Genomic DNA, 17,985 nt, shown 5'->3' on the forward strand with positions numbered 1-17,985 from the left:
TGCTTTTGTAAACAATGCTATTTAATTCGCTTGAGTGAAATATGTAACAATGTACAGAAACATGAATTCTCAGCAGTAAAAGACTATAGATGCTAATGATTCGTTGGTTCAGTTTATCAAAATTTACAATAAGCAGCCCAGTGAGGACTGCAACAAGGTATTTAGCATCTCACTCAGTTTGTGGCTATCATAATGAAAGAACATTTGCAATGGGTGCAAGAACGATACTCAACACAATGTACAAAAATGTTACTCCAGCAGTTACAATTTGAACAGAACTCTCAATGTGAAAGTTTCTAAGATAGATGCTGAACCAAAAAATCCTGTTTTTCAGCAAACTTGTAAATACAAAAGGAAAAAAAAACAATTTATCTTCAAGTTACAGTTTCAGCTGGCTTCCTTTTACTTTCAACACACTAGTTGCAAGTTCTGAACAGAAAACAACTCCTCTATGGTGGAGTCGGCACTAACACATAATACAGAGCGACGTTCCAATTGGAACTTTCTTTTGTGTAGGTGTGCGTCTTTTCTAATTATTGCTTCCTCATAAAAATTAGAAAAAAGTATTACATAGATAGTAGGAACTGCAGATGCTGGAGAATCTGAGATAACAAGGTGTAGAGCTGGATGAACACAGCAGGCCAAGCAGCATTTTCAGGAGCAGGAAGGCTAACATTTCAGGCCTAGTCCCTTCTTCAGAAATTTCTGAAGAAAGGTCTAGGCCCGAAACGTTAGCATTCCTGCTCCTCTGATACTGCTTGGCCTGCTGTGTTCATCCAGCTCTACACCTTGTTATCTCAAAAAGTATTACATACCTGACAAGCAAATTCTTAATTGCTGTACTTTGAGAATTAATGAAGTCAAGTAAATGAAGTGAAAACATTCTCTTTAATATTTAGGACTCAACAGCATCAAGATAAATCTAATATCTGTGCACAACTGATGAATAATATATCATATTCTTCTATACAAAGATTAAAATCAATCTTAAAATCAATTTTACATATAATGCACATTGATTTGTGAACCATCAGTGTTGGCTCTTCAACGATGCAACAATCAAGTGATGAGCTGCAAATCTGACCTCAATGGAGGGGTACAATGGTTAATTTAGATCATGCAGGATCAAACTTGATTTATCCTGACTCAGGTTTGACTTCTTCAGCAGGCTGATCAACTTCAAGTGCCTCTGGAATTGAATATTGCACAGGTTCTGAAATAGGTTCTGCTGAAGCATGACTGTGAATTCCAGGTTGACTGTCAGTATGCGTTGGCAGACTGTACTTCATGAGTATGGCTTTCAATTGTGCAAGTGTGGCATCTGTACGGATTCCTGTTGGATCAAAATGGGTACGCCCAACACGAAATCCAGCTTGTGTAAGATAGGGTAGAAATTTGTTTATCCTGTAGAAACAATTAGCTTCTTTTAGATTCTTTTAAAAACCTCTGGAATGCAATATGCTAGAGTAGCTCATGAAATATACAGGCCAGGTAGCAACTGCACGGTACAAAAATGACAAACAGATCATTTTCAATACTGTACTATAATTGAAAGGAAAAAAGGTATTTGGAATGATTAAAAAAAACACTGCTCACAACTTGCAGCTTCTGAAACTTCATAATGTGCTTTTTTTGATTTCTTAGCCCTGTAACAAGTTGATACATAGGCAAATTTATAATTTAAATATCATGAATTATTTTTGCATCCCTTGAAACTGCATGAACTACTTGTATGTACTATAGCATTGGATCTTCTCTCCTTGGTACCTTTAGTAAAATAGCAAATTACTCTCTAATTTGAATGAGATACATTTCAGAAAAGGGATGGGTAGGGGTCAGAATCTGGCAGTTAGAGAAAAGCACATATATATTGAAAATCTCTCTCAAAAATCATAAGGAGCTTTCTGAATTAAATTTCTAACAACGTGCATGATTAAAAAAATTATAAAATGGTCCCACATTACCAATACCCACAATTTGTTGTCCAACATTCTAAACGAGAAGGTAGACAAACAGGAGGCTGGAAGAACACACCAGGCCAGGCAGCATCTGGAGGAAAGGAGCAGTCAACCTTTTGGGTATTACCCTTCTTAGCTTGGATTCCAGCATCTGCAGTTTTTTTTGTCTTATTCTAGAGTACTTTCTGCTTATCAGCTACATTCCTCTTATTAGTGAAGCAGCATGCTGGATTTAAAAGACCAGTGGAACTCAAGATGGTTCAATGACAACTAGCAGTTTGGTTACCAAGGACTTGGAAGTCCAGTTCTGCTGGACTTTTCAACTTGCAAAGTCATGCTCTTCAGTTATTCTGGTGCATGGAGCATTTTGGTTTTGAAGGGGCTTGTGTGAAGTACATGTAACGATTTATGGTTACATTTACATGCCAAGGATATTTTATATCTTCCTTCATTCTCACTGGGTGGATTTTCATGTACAGCGTCAACATTAAAAACTGTGCTATAAATACAAACACATTAGTCTTCCGCACATGCGGGAACTCATTCCATTGCAGTTCTTCTTGGTTCAATATGTAAAAACGTTGCAAAATTGTGCACAGATATCTCTGATGCCATCAGATTAATCACTGGAGAAACTTAAAACGGCTTGTTACTCTGTCATTTAAATCAAGCATTTTGGTGTTGCTTACATCTCTGTATGGCAGTGGAACAAAGTTAATTAAAATGATTCTATTAAAGAAAGTTACAATACAGAATATATTCAAAAGAGAATGAGGAAACATTTAAATAATTACAAGAAAACAATTGAATAGGAAAAAGGTGAAATGCTGAACATGCTATTGTCTTAATAGTGGAATATCTTCCAAGTAACAAAGTTGTAAGCTAATACTTTCCTTTGACTTGCACTAACCTAAAATATGAGAGTTTTTAATGTACTAACAAGCTAATGTTAGGTCTATGTTAAGCTAATATAATAAAACATTTGATGTTAAATGCATGTTTCAAGCAGTTTTACAGTGGTGTAAAGTATCAAAAAAAAAAGGAACTGAGCCGAAGGAAAAATTAAGTAGGGTCTCAGTCTAAGATAAAGTGGACAGAAATATGGAGGTTAATAAAATAATTTGAATTTTAAGTCTGGGGTTCTGGAAAACTGGAATCCAAAGCAGGTTGGTGAGAACATGCATGATGGGAGAAGAAGGCAGGTGCAATACTGGGCATAACATAACATGCTCAGTGGTATTGAATAAACTGGAGTTTACAAAGCTGTAAGGTGGGCGGTTGACCAAGGGAATATTAGAATAAGGGAGGCTGGCCTGACAAAGACACAGCTGAGGGTTTGAGAGGCAGATGGCCTGAAATGGAGGCCAAAAGGAGCTTTGTATTGGAAGTGCAAGTAGACAAAGGGGATTTAGAATTAGAAAATGAGCTCAAAATGAAACAGGATGATATGGTTGCAATCAACCAATCTGGCACAGCCCAGGATGATGACAAAGAAATAGGATTGCTTCACTAGAAAGGGTACAAGCATTTGTAGCAAGGGCTATTTTGGTTAATGATTTCATGGGATGGGAGCATCACTAGCAAGGATAGCACTCTTGCCTTGAGGTGTTGGTGGTTTTGCTGTGCTGCCTTCTTGAACAGCTGCAATCAATGTGGTCTAGGTACACTCTCAGCTATACTGTTACAAAGGGAATTCTAGGATATGACCCAGCTACAAGGAAGGAATATCATTACAGTTCCAAATCAGGATGGAATGTGGTTTGTAGATGGTGGTATCTCCACATGTATTGTCGCCTTTGTCCTTACAGTGTCAGAGGTCACAAGTTTAAAAGGTGCTGGTGAAGGTGAATTCTTGCAATGCTTTTTGTACATGGTGCACACTGTTGGCATGGTGTGCTGATGTTGGAAGGAACATTTAAGGTGTTAGGCAGGATGTCCATGAAACAGGCTGCTTGTTCCTCAATGCAGTTGGAACCATAGTCATCTAGGCCAGTGGAATATTCCACTGTATTTCTGACTTGTACCTTGTAGATAAAAACTGAAAGAACTGCGGATGCTGTAAATCAGAAACAAAAATAGAAGTTGCTGGAAAAACTCAGCAGGTCAGGCAGCATTGAAGAGAAATCAGAATTAACCTTATTGGGTTGAGTGACCCCTCCTCAGAACTAATGGTAGCTGCTAAAATATTGGTTTATGTGCAGAAAATAGGTGGGGAGATTGGTAAGGAGTAAACATTAGGGGGGGCGGGATAGAGCCCAAAGAGAGAGAAGAACAGTTGGACAGACAAAGGATTGGATAACGATCTGGCTAGGAGGGTGAATTGCTATTAATGGGGATTGTTAGTGGCTAATCATGGGTTGTGTGTAATAGCAAACTGTGTGATACCAGGGTCTGGTGTGGGGAGGTTGGGTAAGGACATAGGACAGCTCTCGCCCTAAAGTTGTTAAACTCGATATTAAGTCCAGAAGGTTGCAGGGTACCCAAGTGGAAAATGAGGTGCTGTTCTTCCAGCTTGAACTGAGCTTCACAGGAGCACTGCAGCAAACCTGAGACAGACACATTGGCAAGGGAACAGGGTGGTGTGTTGAAGTGGCAGGAACTGGAAGCTCAGGGTCTTTTTTGTGGACACCCTCCTAGCCAGATCATTCCCCACTCCTTTGTCTGTTCAACTGTTCTTCTCACCCTTTGGGCTCTATCCCCACCTATCATTTACTCCTTATCTCTTCGGCCAGCCTATCCTATGCATATAAACCAACATTTTCATAGCTACCATCAGTTCTGAGGAAGACTCTCTTGACCCAATATGTTAACTCGATTTCTCTCCACAGGTACTGCCAGACCTGCTGAGCTTTTCCAGCAATTTCTGTTTTTGTACCTTGTAGATGCTGGACAAACTTTGGGGAGTCAGGGGGTGGGTTATTTGCTGCAGAACTCCCAGCCTCAGACTTGCTCTTGTAAACACTGTATTCATATGGCTGGTCAAGTTTAGTTTCTGGTCAATGGTAACCCGTAGGATGTTGTTAGTAGGTATTCAGTGATGGTTAATGCTCTTGAATGTCAAGGGGAGATGGTAAGGTTTTCTTTTGTTGGAGATGGCCTCTGCATTGCACTTGTTGGGTCAAAGTCTTACTGATTTATCAATCTAAGCCTCAATGCTTTCCAGCTCTTGCTGCACTTTGACATGGATTGATTCAGTATCTGAGAAGACACAAATGCTACTCAAGCCTGAGCAATAATCAATGAATACCTGCCGGGGCGGGTAGTGGAGTCGGCCTCATTAGGGGCATTTAAACGGCTATTAGATAGGCATATGGATGATAGTATAAGGTAGGGGTGGAGGTTAGGTAGACTTTAGGATTAGGGTAAAAATTCGGCACAACATCGCGGGCCGAAGGGCCTGTACTGTGCTGTACTGTTCTTTGTTCAATTCTATTCTTATGAAAGTCACTGAAACAGCTGAACAGGGTTGGGCCTTGGACATCATCCTGATGAATAGCTGCAGCGACACCCTGGGCTGAGATGATTGCCATCCAACAATCAACAGCAACATTTTGGTATTGTTACTGTGAAACCAGGTCTTTATCTCCACAATGATTAAACAATGGTCTCTCTAATTGATACTGTTGTGAATAGATACATTCCAGTGTGATAGATTGGTGACATTGAGGTCAAAAAGGACTTTTCCCCCTCTTGTTGGTTCCATCACCACCTGTCATAGTCCCAGACTGGAAGATATGTTTTCTGAGACTCTGCTGAATGATGCCACTGAGCCACCCTTGGTGACTGGCATTGTAGTCCCTCAAACAGAGAGCATTCTGTACCTTGATAACCTCAGTACTTCTTCCAAGTGGTATTCAACACAAAAGTTCTGATTTATCAGCTAAAGGACAGCAGTAAATGGTAATCAGTGGGAGGCAAACTTGCCTACGTTTCACCCTATGCCACACACTTCATAGAACTGTACTGACTGCTGAGAACTTTGAGGGCAACTCCCACCCAACAGCACTACTACCTCTGGTGGGTCTGATCTATCAGTGGGATTGGACATACCAAAGAATCGTGATGAAGGCGTCTGGGATATTGGCTGTAAAATATGATCCGATAATTAAAACTATGTCAGGCAACTGCTCAAGGGTCTTTAGGACAGTTCTTCCAATTTTGTTACAAGCTCCTAGAAGCTAAGGAGGACTTTACATGCCGAGGTCAATTCTGGATGGTCTGACTAGTTTTATTCCTTTTCCACCATTCTGTATTTGATACAACTAAGTGCTTGCTTAGTCATTTCAGAGGGCCAACTACATTGCTTCAGGTCTGTAGTCACTTTTATGCTAAATCAGATATACAAATAGCAGATTTTCTTTCCTGAAAGACATCACCTTAGTTTTCAGAACATTTAGGTGGTGGAAATTATAGTTCATCAACAATTGCATGTTTGATAAATAATCAGTCAACATATGATTTATACAGGAGTTGAAAGGAGTGGCAAAGTGTACAGCTGGAAGCCATAGTTGTTTCTAAGGAATCTAAATTCATATCTGAAGATTTTGTTGCCAAACAATCACATCAGGAAGGGCAAAAGGAGCAAGGATAGAACTTTGGGGGAATTGGAAGAAGATAAGACAGGGCAAGAAAAGACGTCAGCTGCAGATGCTCTGGCTACAATCAAAGTGATCATACTGTAACCAAACAAGAGCAATCCTACAGAGGTGAACAAAGATGTGGCTTGGAGTAGAATGGTGTAGATAAATACGTCAGTAACTGGAGATAGATCATAGGAGGTTAATACATTAGGGTGACTATGACAAATCCATAATTCATGTTTTGCTAAGAGCTGTTTTGACAGAAGTATTACTTAAATAGGGAACTAAATATGTACTGAAGAGCTGTAACTGAATCAGAGTATTTTTAAATGTATTTTATGCTCCCTCCTAATTTTTCTCCCTTTTTCATCAGTTAAAAATACAATTCACTACATCAAGAAAGCAGTCACTTCAACATCACTTTTTTGTACTATAATTCACTAAGCTACTGATTGATAGACCTGGAAGTCATCTGATGCAAGAACTTAAATTTGAAACAGATGCATATTGAATAGTGGAAGGGGCATGTACTTAATTCTTAATGCATAAATATAAATTTTGATTTGGTTTCCAGCCAAAATCTAATATCTGACAATATTTCTTATGAATACAGTATTCCATAATTTTTGACTACTTAATAGGACTTCAGGAACAGCCGTATCAGTAGACACCACAAAGTTCCTCATTAAAGAAAGAGCAGTTTTAACTGCTGACTTATCCCCCATGTGTTCAATACACATACTTAGCAGATATTGCCTGCTGTTGCTGCAGCCAAACTGACTGGTGAAATCTTGGTATGGAGGCACTTGAAAGTGATCAAAAAAAAGAAAAACCTGGAATGCCTTACTTTGGAATGTTCATTCCTCGAATACTGTGCCGATGGATGCTGTAGTAGAAGGGAGGATGCTCTACAGGGATATCTCCTTTCTGACGTTTTGCTGCATTCCCAGACACATCACTACCCTTCCGCTTATCTGAAAAGCGAAGTTGGGAACAAGAACAGCAAGGAGATCATTACCATTGCAGATAATGCAAAATGTCAGCACAAATAAATTGAAAAAGCCATTAACTTTTATAATAATAACTTCAAAATAATATATTCAATTCACCATCCCAAGTCAAGTGATTAGCTCCAAAATGTTGACTTAATTGTGATTGTTGCTCTGTAAGATCATTGCTTACTTAATGGATGCTTTATGCTCATGTTTGTTTTGGTATCCTAACATGCAACAACATTTAATTAATATTGGAACAACACAAACAATGACCTAACCTTGTTCTTCTGTATATGACATAGTATTACAATGAATTTACAGTACAGATGCAAGTTATTTTGACCAAGTGATCTATGCTGATGTTTATGCTGTATGTGAGTCTCCTCCAGCCAAATTTCATTACATCCAGTCAGCAGATCTTCCATTCATGTCTACCTTATATATTTAACTAACTTCCCTTTAAATGCATCTCTTCCATTAATCTAAACTACTTCACGTGGTAGTAAGTTTCAAATTATAGACACTGTCTGGGTAAAGAGGTTACTCCTGAATTTACTGTTAGATTTATTACTGATGATCCAATATTTATGATTTCTAGTTTTGGTTTTCCTCACAAGTGGCAGTACTTTCACTACATCTACTTTACTGAACACCTTCAATTTTATCTCTTAGCCTTCTCATTTCTGGAAAAAAAAGTTCCACTCTGTTCAGAGTGAAGGATCAGATGGCAGTTATTTAGTGATGTTCACATGTAGTAATTCATACTACACGCAATTAACTCTGCCACCGAGTGCGTCAAACGTTAAGGTGTCAAGGCCATTTTGGTCGAGTCGGCTCCAAATGTGCACAACTAGCTACAACAAAAAAAATTGCCACGGAGTCACAAATTGCATTTGTACAGTGCCTGTAGTTAATCATCCCAAAGCATTATAAAGTTATTAACAAACAAACTTTGACATAATGCCGTGCAAGGAGATCTTAGAAAAGATAATCAATAGCTTGGACAAAAATGTAGGTTTTTAGGAGAGGTGGTGGTATGGAGGCAGAAAGGTTACTCTGGAGAACATCACCTCACAAGAATCAAACCCTCGACATATCTAGGGACAGACACTTTTGGTTCGAATAGTGGCTGAAATCCACCATTAATCAGGTAATAGCTATGTTGGGTCGTGAGGCTTAACTTGCTTACTTGAGGGTCATGTTTTGGTTGCTACATGCAATAAAGTTTGAATAATGCTTTCAGTAATTGATTGCCTGTGAGATTTATTAATATATAGCTGATTTAAAGATAGCTTGTGGTAAGTTAGCCACAACAAGGTCACAAGCACGGATATTGATTTGTAGTGGATAATGTTAACCTTCTCCAGAATGGGTAGAAAATGAATTGATGTGTGAGGAAATCAGCAACTGAACTTTTGGAACAAGCCTGGAGGGGTCTTTCAATTCATGTGTGTGTTTTTTAAATCTTCCTATGAAACACCACAACTTTTTTAAAGCTTTTTTTTTAGAAGAGTTAAGTGTTATTTCATTATTCAATGCTGGAGAGTCTACTTACACCTTGATACAGCTGTAGAACCCTTTGATATTAAGCATTTCGGAAAAGCCATTATCCACACTCTGGTTTATGTGTTACCTTGACTATATGCCATAACCTTTACAGGATACAACCACTGTATATCAAAATTGTCAATTCACGGTGGTTTATCAATTTTTTGAAGAAAACAACGCAGTATATTTTTCTTACCTCTATTCTCACTCCACAGCCTGCTGATTGAAACCACATCCACCATCTTAAACATTCACTTCTTCCACCTTTGATGCACAGTAACTGCAATGTGCACCAAATACAAGATGCACTGCAGCCAACTCACCAAGACTCCTTCAATGGCACCTTCCAAACCTGCAATCTCTGCCACCTAGACAAAAAGGGCACTGAGCAACAACCAACCACAAGTACCCCAAGTCACACACCATCCTGACTTATAACTATACAATTATAACAATAATTAAAAACCTGGAACTTGCTTTCTAATTGCACGGTGGATGCACCAACACCAGATGTACTGCAGTGGTTCAAGACACTGGCTCACTTTCAAGGCAGTGGCTCACCATCACATTATCAATGCAATTATGAATAGGGAAGAACCTTGCCAGCAGCATTCACATTCCAGGAAAGATTAAGAAAAATCTCAAGTTCTGAAGGTATTGTTGTATCTTAGACAGAAGAACAAACTCTGGAATTTATAAATTCTCTTCTGATTTTCCTTATTCACTCAGTCCATTCATTATTGCAGACAATGGAGATTTCAAACCTACATTACAGGAGCAAATTTACTCCAGATGCTGGAATCTGAAGTGAAAACAAAAAACGCTGGAGATCACAGCAAGTCAGGCAGCATCTGTAGAGAGAAAGCAAACTGATGCTTTGAGTCTAAAAGACTCTTCATCAAAGCTGAAGTGAAGTGTGGAGGTGGCAGCACTTACGCAACCAGTTGGGGGGTGCTTTGAAGTTCTGGGGGAGAAAGGGTGTTAATAGTTCAGATTAAGTGATCAGCACTCCAACCCTCTCCCCGGTATTGTATAAATGCTACCCTCTCTACACTTCACTTGAGCTCTGATGAAGAATCATTTAGACTCGAAATGTTAGCTTGCTTTCTCTCCATGGATGCTGTCTGACCTGCTACGATCTCTAGCATTTTCTTTATTTTCACTGCTTTACATTACCATCAAATTTCATTCAATAAAATGCTTACCAAGCCCAGAACAAGTTGGAGTGGTTGTATCTTCAACTCCAGGTTTATGAGAGGCTGATGTTTTGATAACAACTCCACTTTCCTCTGGAGAAAGAAAAGCAGCACTGAAATAACCATTGGCAATTACATTGAGCATTAATTTATTTTGCTCACTATTACCCTTATGAAGCAACTCAGTGACATACAATCTGCATCATACAATAGGATGGGTACAGTTCAACTTATCATTCAGGGTCATAATCTAATTGCATGCTGCTAAAAATTCCTCTCATTTAAAAAGCACCTTTCATCATGACTTTAGGATGTCGCAAACTGATCTACAGCATCTCAAGTAGTTTTGAATTGCAATCAACATTGTAAAAGTAGGAAATATGATCACATCAACCTCCCACAAGTTGTGGGCAAGTTGTCACTATTTTGAATGACTGGTTGCATAATTCCTCCTGGTTAATAATGCTGTGCTGCAAGTAAAACTTCAGAGTGTTTGGTAATGGAGCCAGGCCATTGGCAAGGGACATTAGGAAGCATTTTCTCATGTAAAGAATGGTAGAAAGTGTGCATCACTCTCTACATAAAGCAAAGTGCTAACTAAATTAATATCTTAAATCAGAAGTTATTACATTTTTGCTACACAGGAGCATAGTAGTAGTCAAGGCGGATACAAGGTGTTTGGGTTTAGATCACTCAGTCTCATTAAATGATAGATCAGTCTTGGGTAAATGAATGGTTTCCAATTTGGACAGGATAAAAAAGATGAACGTATTTCAAAGATGAAGCAATCACAACATATTTTGTTTTGGTGTCAACTAGTCAAGCAATGATTCTGGATTGCAAGACGAGTCTGTGATACCCATCCCATTATCACTCTGATGCCCAATCAAACAGTTCTGCTTTGTGGACCTGATAGACTAGCAGCTGCAAATGACAGCATAACTAGAGTCATTTGGAAATCTTAAAAGAACGCTGCACAATCTGGCTTTGTCAGGAACAGAAAATTACAAAGTCTTTTATGTATATATTTCATACAAAGAAATTGGTATGTGTAAGATTTGCCATTTTTTCTTAATGAATGCAAAAGGTCAGATTTATTGCACGTGGGTTTGAGAGGGCTTCAGTGCATAAGCAGCATCCCAAATGATGATGTTATAAAGACTTGGTGAAGAAAAGGAAGGTTTTCATGGGAGATGGACCTATGGATGGGTCTTTCCAACGGTCTTTACGTCAATGTACAGTCTATTCTTAGAACCTATACGGATTGGGAGACGCAATGAACTACTTTGTTTCTACAATACTCTGCTTATTAAAAAAGAAGGTCGCTACTCACACACACTGGACCACATAGTCCTTAAAAACTCTTTCACTTAGAAGATACAAATGGCAGCACATACAAAATGGTGAAAACATGAGATCTGAAGATTTAATTTAGCAGCACCAGTCCCAACAAGGTAAACAAGCTGGGAATCCTGAAGACTTTGAGGAAAACAAATGCTACTGATTGCTGAGCGCAGTAAACACCCCCAAAGAAAGAAAACTCAACATTTTGCGACTTGGAATGTTAGAACCTTCATGGATAATCTCAAGAGCGACTGTCAAGGAAGAACAGCCACAATATTACAAGCTAATAAGTAATATCACTGCTGTCAGTGAGGCCTACTTTTCTGAGAGAAGCAGCTGAGGGAACAAGTGGGGGATGCATCTTCAACTGGAAAGGTAAGACTGACAGTTACCCTTGTATATACTTGGTTTTGTCAACTGAAATTAAATACTGGATTCACTGAGATAGCTCCCAATTGTGTAAATGAAAGACTTAATAACACTTCAGCTTCAGCTGAGCCATGGTAAATTAAAATGGAGATGTATTGAACATCAATTGGAGGGTTTCTACCTTACATCATATAGATTTTTTTAATAGGGTCCTTCATATGTATATATAATAGTAAGAACTTATACATATTCTTTTCATATCCTCAGGCAGTCCAACCCAGTCTAGAGTCAACAAATTACTTTTGAAGTATAGTTATTATTATTACATTGGTTAAAAAATGAGTAGATATCCTGTCCTGCTGAAATGTTAGTCGTTACCCAACTGCTGTTCCTCAAATAGTGTCATGAAATATTTTACAACAACACTAACAGGTCAGTGGGCCTTGGTTTAATGGTTCTTTTGAAAGGAGGCACTTCCAACAATGCAACACTCTTTCAATAAGGCATTAAAATGTCTTAAACTATGTATTCAACTCCTGCAGATGGATGTGAATTTTCAATCTGAATCAAGAGGCAAGACATCTACCATCAAACCAAGCTGGTTTGATAATATTACTCGTCATACTGTGCTAGTAATAGCTTTGGTAAACTAAAGTGAACACAAGTGTTTTTTCCCCAGAGAGGAAAGCAAGCACAACCAAGAGATAAATCCAAAATGGACACAGAAGACTGCATATGCAAAATCAATTAGGGAGAGAAAACATGCTACCAAATACAACATACAAAAATACTTTAGAAGGAATAAACATTTTAAAAGAATATAAATTAAAGCTCATATTATTTTGAATGTTGAATTGGTAAGGGCAACATTTTAGCAGATTCAAACTGGTCAGTGTTTTGAGAGCTGTTTACGTAACGTGGGCAAGTCATAGACAGGCAGGAAACTGGCAGCTAGGTCAGAAACTATTCTGTACTCGAAAGCAACTTGTGAAAAGAAGAATCTGTAATTATCAAAAATAATGGATAAATATAAGTCACTAATCTTACTACAGGGTTGAAATGCTGGTGAATTGCATGTAATACCTAAACCCTGTGATAAGTCTACAGTCTCCAAATCAATTCAGGCTGTTAGTTGACTTTTATCATATATCTTGTAAAGTTAGCAGCAACTTTTGTATTCAATTCTGAGTGCCTTTTGTGCTGACTATGTTACAAAATAACCACAATGTTTGGTGGTGTTTATGCATTCTTTCACCCACAACAAATGATTCATGTTTGTAAAGCAATCACAATAATCAGCAACTGATGCACAAAAAGCCTTGGCCCTTTGCCTCCAAGAAGTAATGATCGCAAACTATATTCTTCCTACCCTAACAACATTTCCCTGCCTATGACTCAGGCACACCGGGGTGTGATCTGCAAATTATCAGAGCTCTTCTTGTAATTGGCTCAACAACAATCCTTCAGTTGGCCTTTGACACGAGTGTTGTCAGGCAAAAGCATCACAGGGTCATGTAATGGAATCTGATATTTCCTCTACCTAATGCTCACAATGATGCTCTTAATCAGGATTGACAATTCTTGTTGCATTTTCTCCTTTCTAATCAGGAACAATGAGGCCAGGTATAGTTTTCCTGAATGTTGCCTAGGTTGAAACCACCCAATCAAAACCTAAATTAGTGGTAACACTGATTCTTCCACTGAAGTTCCTCTAAATCGCTTGACATTTCCACTTTCGAAATCCTTACTAAACTATATTACTGGGTGAACTGACCTTGATTGCTGTAGCTCATTGGTCCAAATATTGAATGGTGCTTCAGGGTTGTGCATTCAGATTCACAAACCAAGTTTTTCAGCAGAGGCTGGATATCTTCAATTCCATGCTGCACTGCTTCAAACAACATTCTTCGCAAGAAGCCTGTGTTAAACAACGAGCCTGCCCTTGAAATTGAACAGAAGTCAAGAAACAAACAAAAGTTATGTCAAAAGGTCAAGATTCTCTATCCACTGTTTGTCAATATAGTGTAATTTTAATCCTACTGCAACCACCTTCTAACTAAGGTACAAACACTACAACCATGGATCACACGTTAAATGTTGCAAATACTAGCACTAAAGAATTAATGATTTGTAAAGAACATGGTGCACCTAAATTCCGTCTTTCTAAACAACCACAGAGTCACAGAAAATTCCATTAGCTTTTATAAAGAGTGCCACTGATGATACGAGAAATGCTTATATACTCTCAGATCCGTTTATCGATGGCCAGTAATCAATACATCTGTACTTCTTACGAAACAAAAGAAATTTAAACAGATGAATTTTAAGCAAGACCCTTGTTATTCTGCTTTTCTTCCTCGGGACCACACAGCAACGGCAGGTGAAAGAGGGAGGACCAAATGCTGTCCGGCTGTCCCAGTGGTGCTTAATGAAAAAGATCAAAGATCTTAAAGAGGCATTCTCCTGACTTGGGCAAGTTAATTTGCCATTGTGGAGAAGTTCAACCGATTTTCCCAATTACGCTTGCACAGCCCCAACCAATTGCCAGAATAAACACAGAAGAAAATATATAGAGATTCATCATTAGACTATAGTTTCCATCTTTTTTAGATGGAAGTCTACTCACAGTTTATTGATCTTTACATCCAGATATATACTACAAATAAACTATAGGTGACATCAAATGTGAAGGGACATTGATCTAAATGACAACTGTGTCCCCTTTCCATAGATACTGCTCGACTTGCTGAGTAATTCTAACATTCTATATTTATATTTCCGATTTCCAGCATCATGAGTATTTGGTTTTGCAACACAGTATGTGCCTATTTGCCCCATTTACCTCTTTCTCTAACACAACCATCACCAGAAAAAGCTAAGCACTGTTATAAAGCTTCTTGTGATTCTAGGCTAAGGCTGATTACCCTATTTTCCCTGAAAAGAATAAAGACGTGGAGTGACAGTGGATTCCCCATCAACCTAGCATTGCCATTCATTGTGAATGCTGAATTATACTATTAGACTCGACAAGAAAAAAAACTGGGCTGGCATACAATAGGACATGCAGTATTCAGATGCTATGTTACCGGCCTTGTTGTAAAAAGGAGTTTTAGGATACAGTATCCAACTCTGTTAACATACGAAGTAAAACACTAAGTGCATATGACAGAGTAAAATATATCACACAATTATTGTTAATCAGAAGTATGGTTTACAATTTAGCTATCAAGAAAGAAATATCAACTTGTAAAGTGGAAAAAATCCTACATACTTAGCAAGCAGAGTACATGAATAATTACCAACTTTAAAATATGTCAAGAGTTGAGCACTTTTGAGAGGAAGATAACTTTTATTTCAGCTTCAGACATAATCTAATAACAAGTGTATTAATGCTTCATAATTTTCACAACTCAATGGAAAATTTCTCAGTTTGCCATTTGTGGTTAAGCCTAAACATGTATACAAAGAACACACACTGTACCATAAATAATAAACAGAGAATTGTCTTAAAATAAAGTACATCATTCTATGAATATGGAGCTGCCTTCGGATAGGCACAGCTTGGATTTGCAAAGTTATTTAATTCTAGTGCTAACAAATCTGGCCACAGGATAAAGGTTACAGATCTGATCAGATTATACTACTGCCTTCACTGGACTTGTTTCTTCTTGATAAAATATTAATCTGACTAAAAAGGATGACAAGTACATAAATTGAAGCGATGCTAATTATTAAATCTATTGTTTGTATGGGAACATACCTAATAAGCCACAAAAATCAAAACATTCAAAATAGAAAATGCAAAAAGAAAACTAGCAGTTTAAAAACAAATGTGGAAATGGAATAATTGTGAATTAAATCAAAACGAGATGCACATACCAGGGCATCCCAAGCAGTGCTCCCTTCATGGTGTGGAGCTATGCAGGAGTTCAGAACTTTTTGCGAAAGGATGGACTGGCTATGCATAAGAACTACTCCTTTAAGATATGTGAAGAAAAGCTGCACTACAATCTTAAAGGGACCACACAGTGCAACAAACAGGCCTTGCTCAAAGGAAAATGAAAGGGAACATTGATCACAATAGTGTAATAGCCCATTTCAGCAACGTTTATTTTTTAATTGATTATCTACATAGATGTGCGAAAATGTTAGTAGAAAAGGTTTTCTTCGCAATTAGAATTAAGTAATTCCCCAAGTCCTGTTTCGGAATCACAACATGGCAGTGCTAATAATTTGAAACCTGCACTCAACAAACTATCTTGGGATAAGCTATCACACAGTGCTATAACTTGAAAATGTCAAGAAGCGAAATGGCTTCACCTGCGTGAAAACAGGTGCTGCTGATCAGATCAACCACTTCAGCCAAATGGGAATGCAGTATTTGTTTTCCGTAAGAATGGGGGTGTAGGCTGTAGCAACTCATGTAAAATAAATGTGCACTTGTTTTTTTTTTGACAAATTACTTTTTTTTTCACCTTTTTGATTCCTTCATGATTTCATTACATAGAATACCAATGGAACCAAGTTGAGATCTTCAAGCCATTCCAATATTGTTAAGCAATCACTTCTATATTAAGTTATGGAACTGTTTTCAGTTTACGTAGGTGTTTTTTTTTAAAAAGAGTAAAGGGATGAATTCTATTGAGTTATTAGAACAGTTTTGAAAAGCTTTTTGAAGGTGAGGTGAACTGTAACAAGGGGAAAACAGTTCAGAGAAAATAATTTCAGTGTGCTAGACTGCAACATTCAAAGTCTCGGTTACTGATTGTTGAGTAGGCCAGATTCATAAGACGTGAAAATTTATGCTGGGCAGCTTCTGAAAGTACTGTGGGACATGTCAATTAAGAATCAATTTGCACTGTTGAGGATATAAATTGACTGAAATATACAGGCAATCAGCAAACTTGACTCTTCGGCTCTCAATTAGCAGCTGGACAATTTCAACGCTTTCTGAGATAACAAGGCGTAGAGCTGGATGAACACAGCAGGCCAAGCAGCATCAGAGGAGCAGGAAAGCTGACGTTTCGGGTCTGGACCCTTCTTCAGAAATGGGGGAGGGGAAGGGGATCCTGAAATAAAGAGAGAGAGAAGGGGAGGTGGATGGAAGATGGATAAAGGAGCAGATAGGTGGAGAGGAGACAGACAGGTCAGAGAGGCGGGGATGAAGCCAGTAAAGGTGAACGTAGGTGGGGAGTTAGGTCAGTCCAGGGAGGACGGACAGATCAAGGAGGCGGGGATGAGGCTGGTAGGTAGGAGGTGGGCGTGGAGGTTGAGGTGAGAGGAGCAGATAGGTGGGAGGAAGGATGGACAGGTTAGGGAGGTGGGGACAAGCTGGACTGGTTTTGGGATGTGGTCGGGGGACGGGAGATTTTGAAGCTTGTGAAGTCCATATTGATACCATTGGGCTGCAGGGTTCCCAAGTGAAATATGAGGTGCTGTTCCTGCAACCTTCGGGTGGCATCGTTGTGGCACTGGAGGCAGCCCAGGGTGGACAGGTCATCCAAGGAGTGACAGGGGGAGTTGAAATGGTTCGCGACTGGGAGGTGCAGTTGCTTGTCGCGAACCGAGCATAGGTGTTCCACAAAGTGGTCTCCAAGCCTCCACTTGGCACTTCACAAGCTTCAAAATCTCCCCTCCCCCGACCGCATCCCAAAACCAGCCCAGCTTGTCCCCGCCTCCCTAACCTGTCCGTCCTTCCTCCCACCTCAAGTCCCAACCCCACCTCCTCCCTACCAGCCTTATCCCGCCCCCTTGACCTGTCCATCCTCCCTGGACTGACCTATCCCCACCCTAACTCCCCACCTACACTCACCTTTACTGGCTCCATCCCCGCCTCTTTGACCTGTCTGTCTCCTCTCCACTTATCTGCTCCTTTATCCATCTTCCATCCACCTCCCCCCTCTCTATTTATTTCAGAATCTCCTTCCCCTCACCCATTTCTGAAGAAGGGGCCAGACCCGAAACGTCAGCTTTCCTGCTCGGCCAGCTGTGTTCA

General features: G+C 39.1%; 1 protein-coding gene across 1 annotated transcript in view; it reads right to left on the reverse strand.

Moving 5' to 3' along the window:
* Positions 1-17,985, reverse strand: part of trmt1l (tRNA methyltransferase 1-like) — a 78,354-nt gene continuing 60,369 nt past the window's right edge. Inside the window, exons 12-15 of the mRNA XM_048601991.1 lie at positions 13,765-13,931; positions 10,287-10,370; positions 7,386-7,512; positions 1-1,404 (exon numbers count right to left, since the gene is read on the reverse strand). Coding sequence (XP_048457948.1) covers positions 1,137-1,404; positions 7,386-7,512; positions 10,287-10,370; positions 13,765-13,931 — 646 coding nt within the window. The 3' untranslated portion in view covers positions 1-1,136. The remainder of the gene's footprint in view (positions 1,405-7,385; positions 7,513-10,286; positions 10,371-13,764; positions 13,932-17,985) is intronic.

Source organism: Rhincodon typus, chromosome 10 (assembly GCF_021869965.1).
Source record: "Rhincodon typus isolate 14 chromosome 10, sRhiTyp1.1, whole genome shotgun sequence".
Classification (NCBI taxonomy): domain Eukaryota; kingdom Metazoa; phylum Chordata; class Chondrichthyes; order Orectolobiformes; family Rhincodontidae; genus Rhincodon; species Rhincodon typus.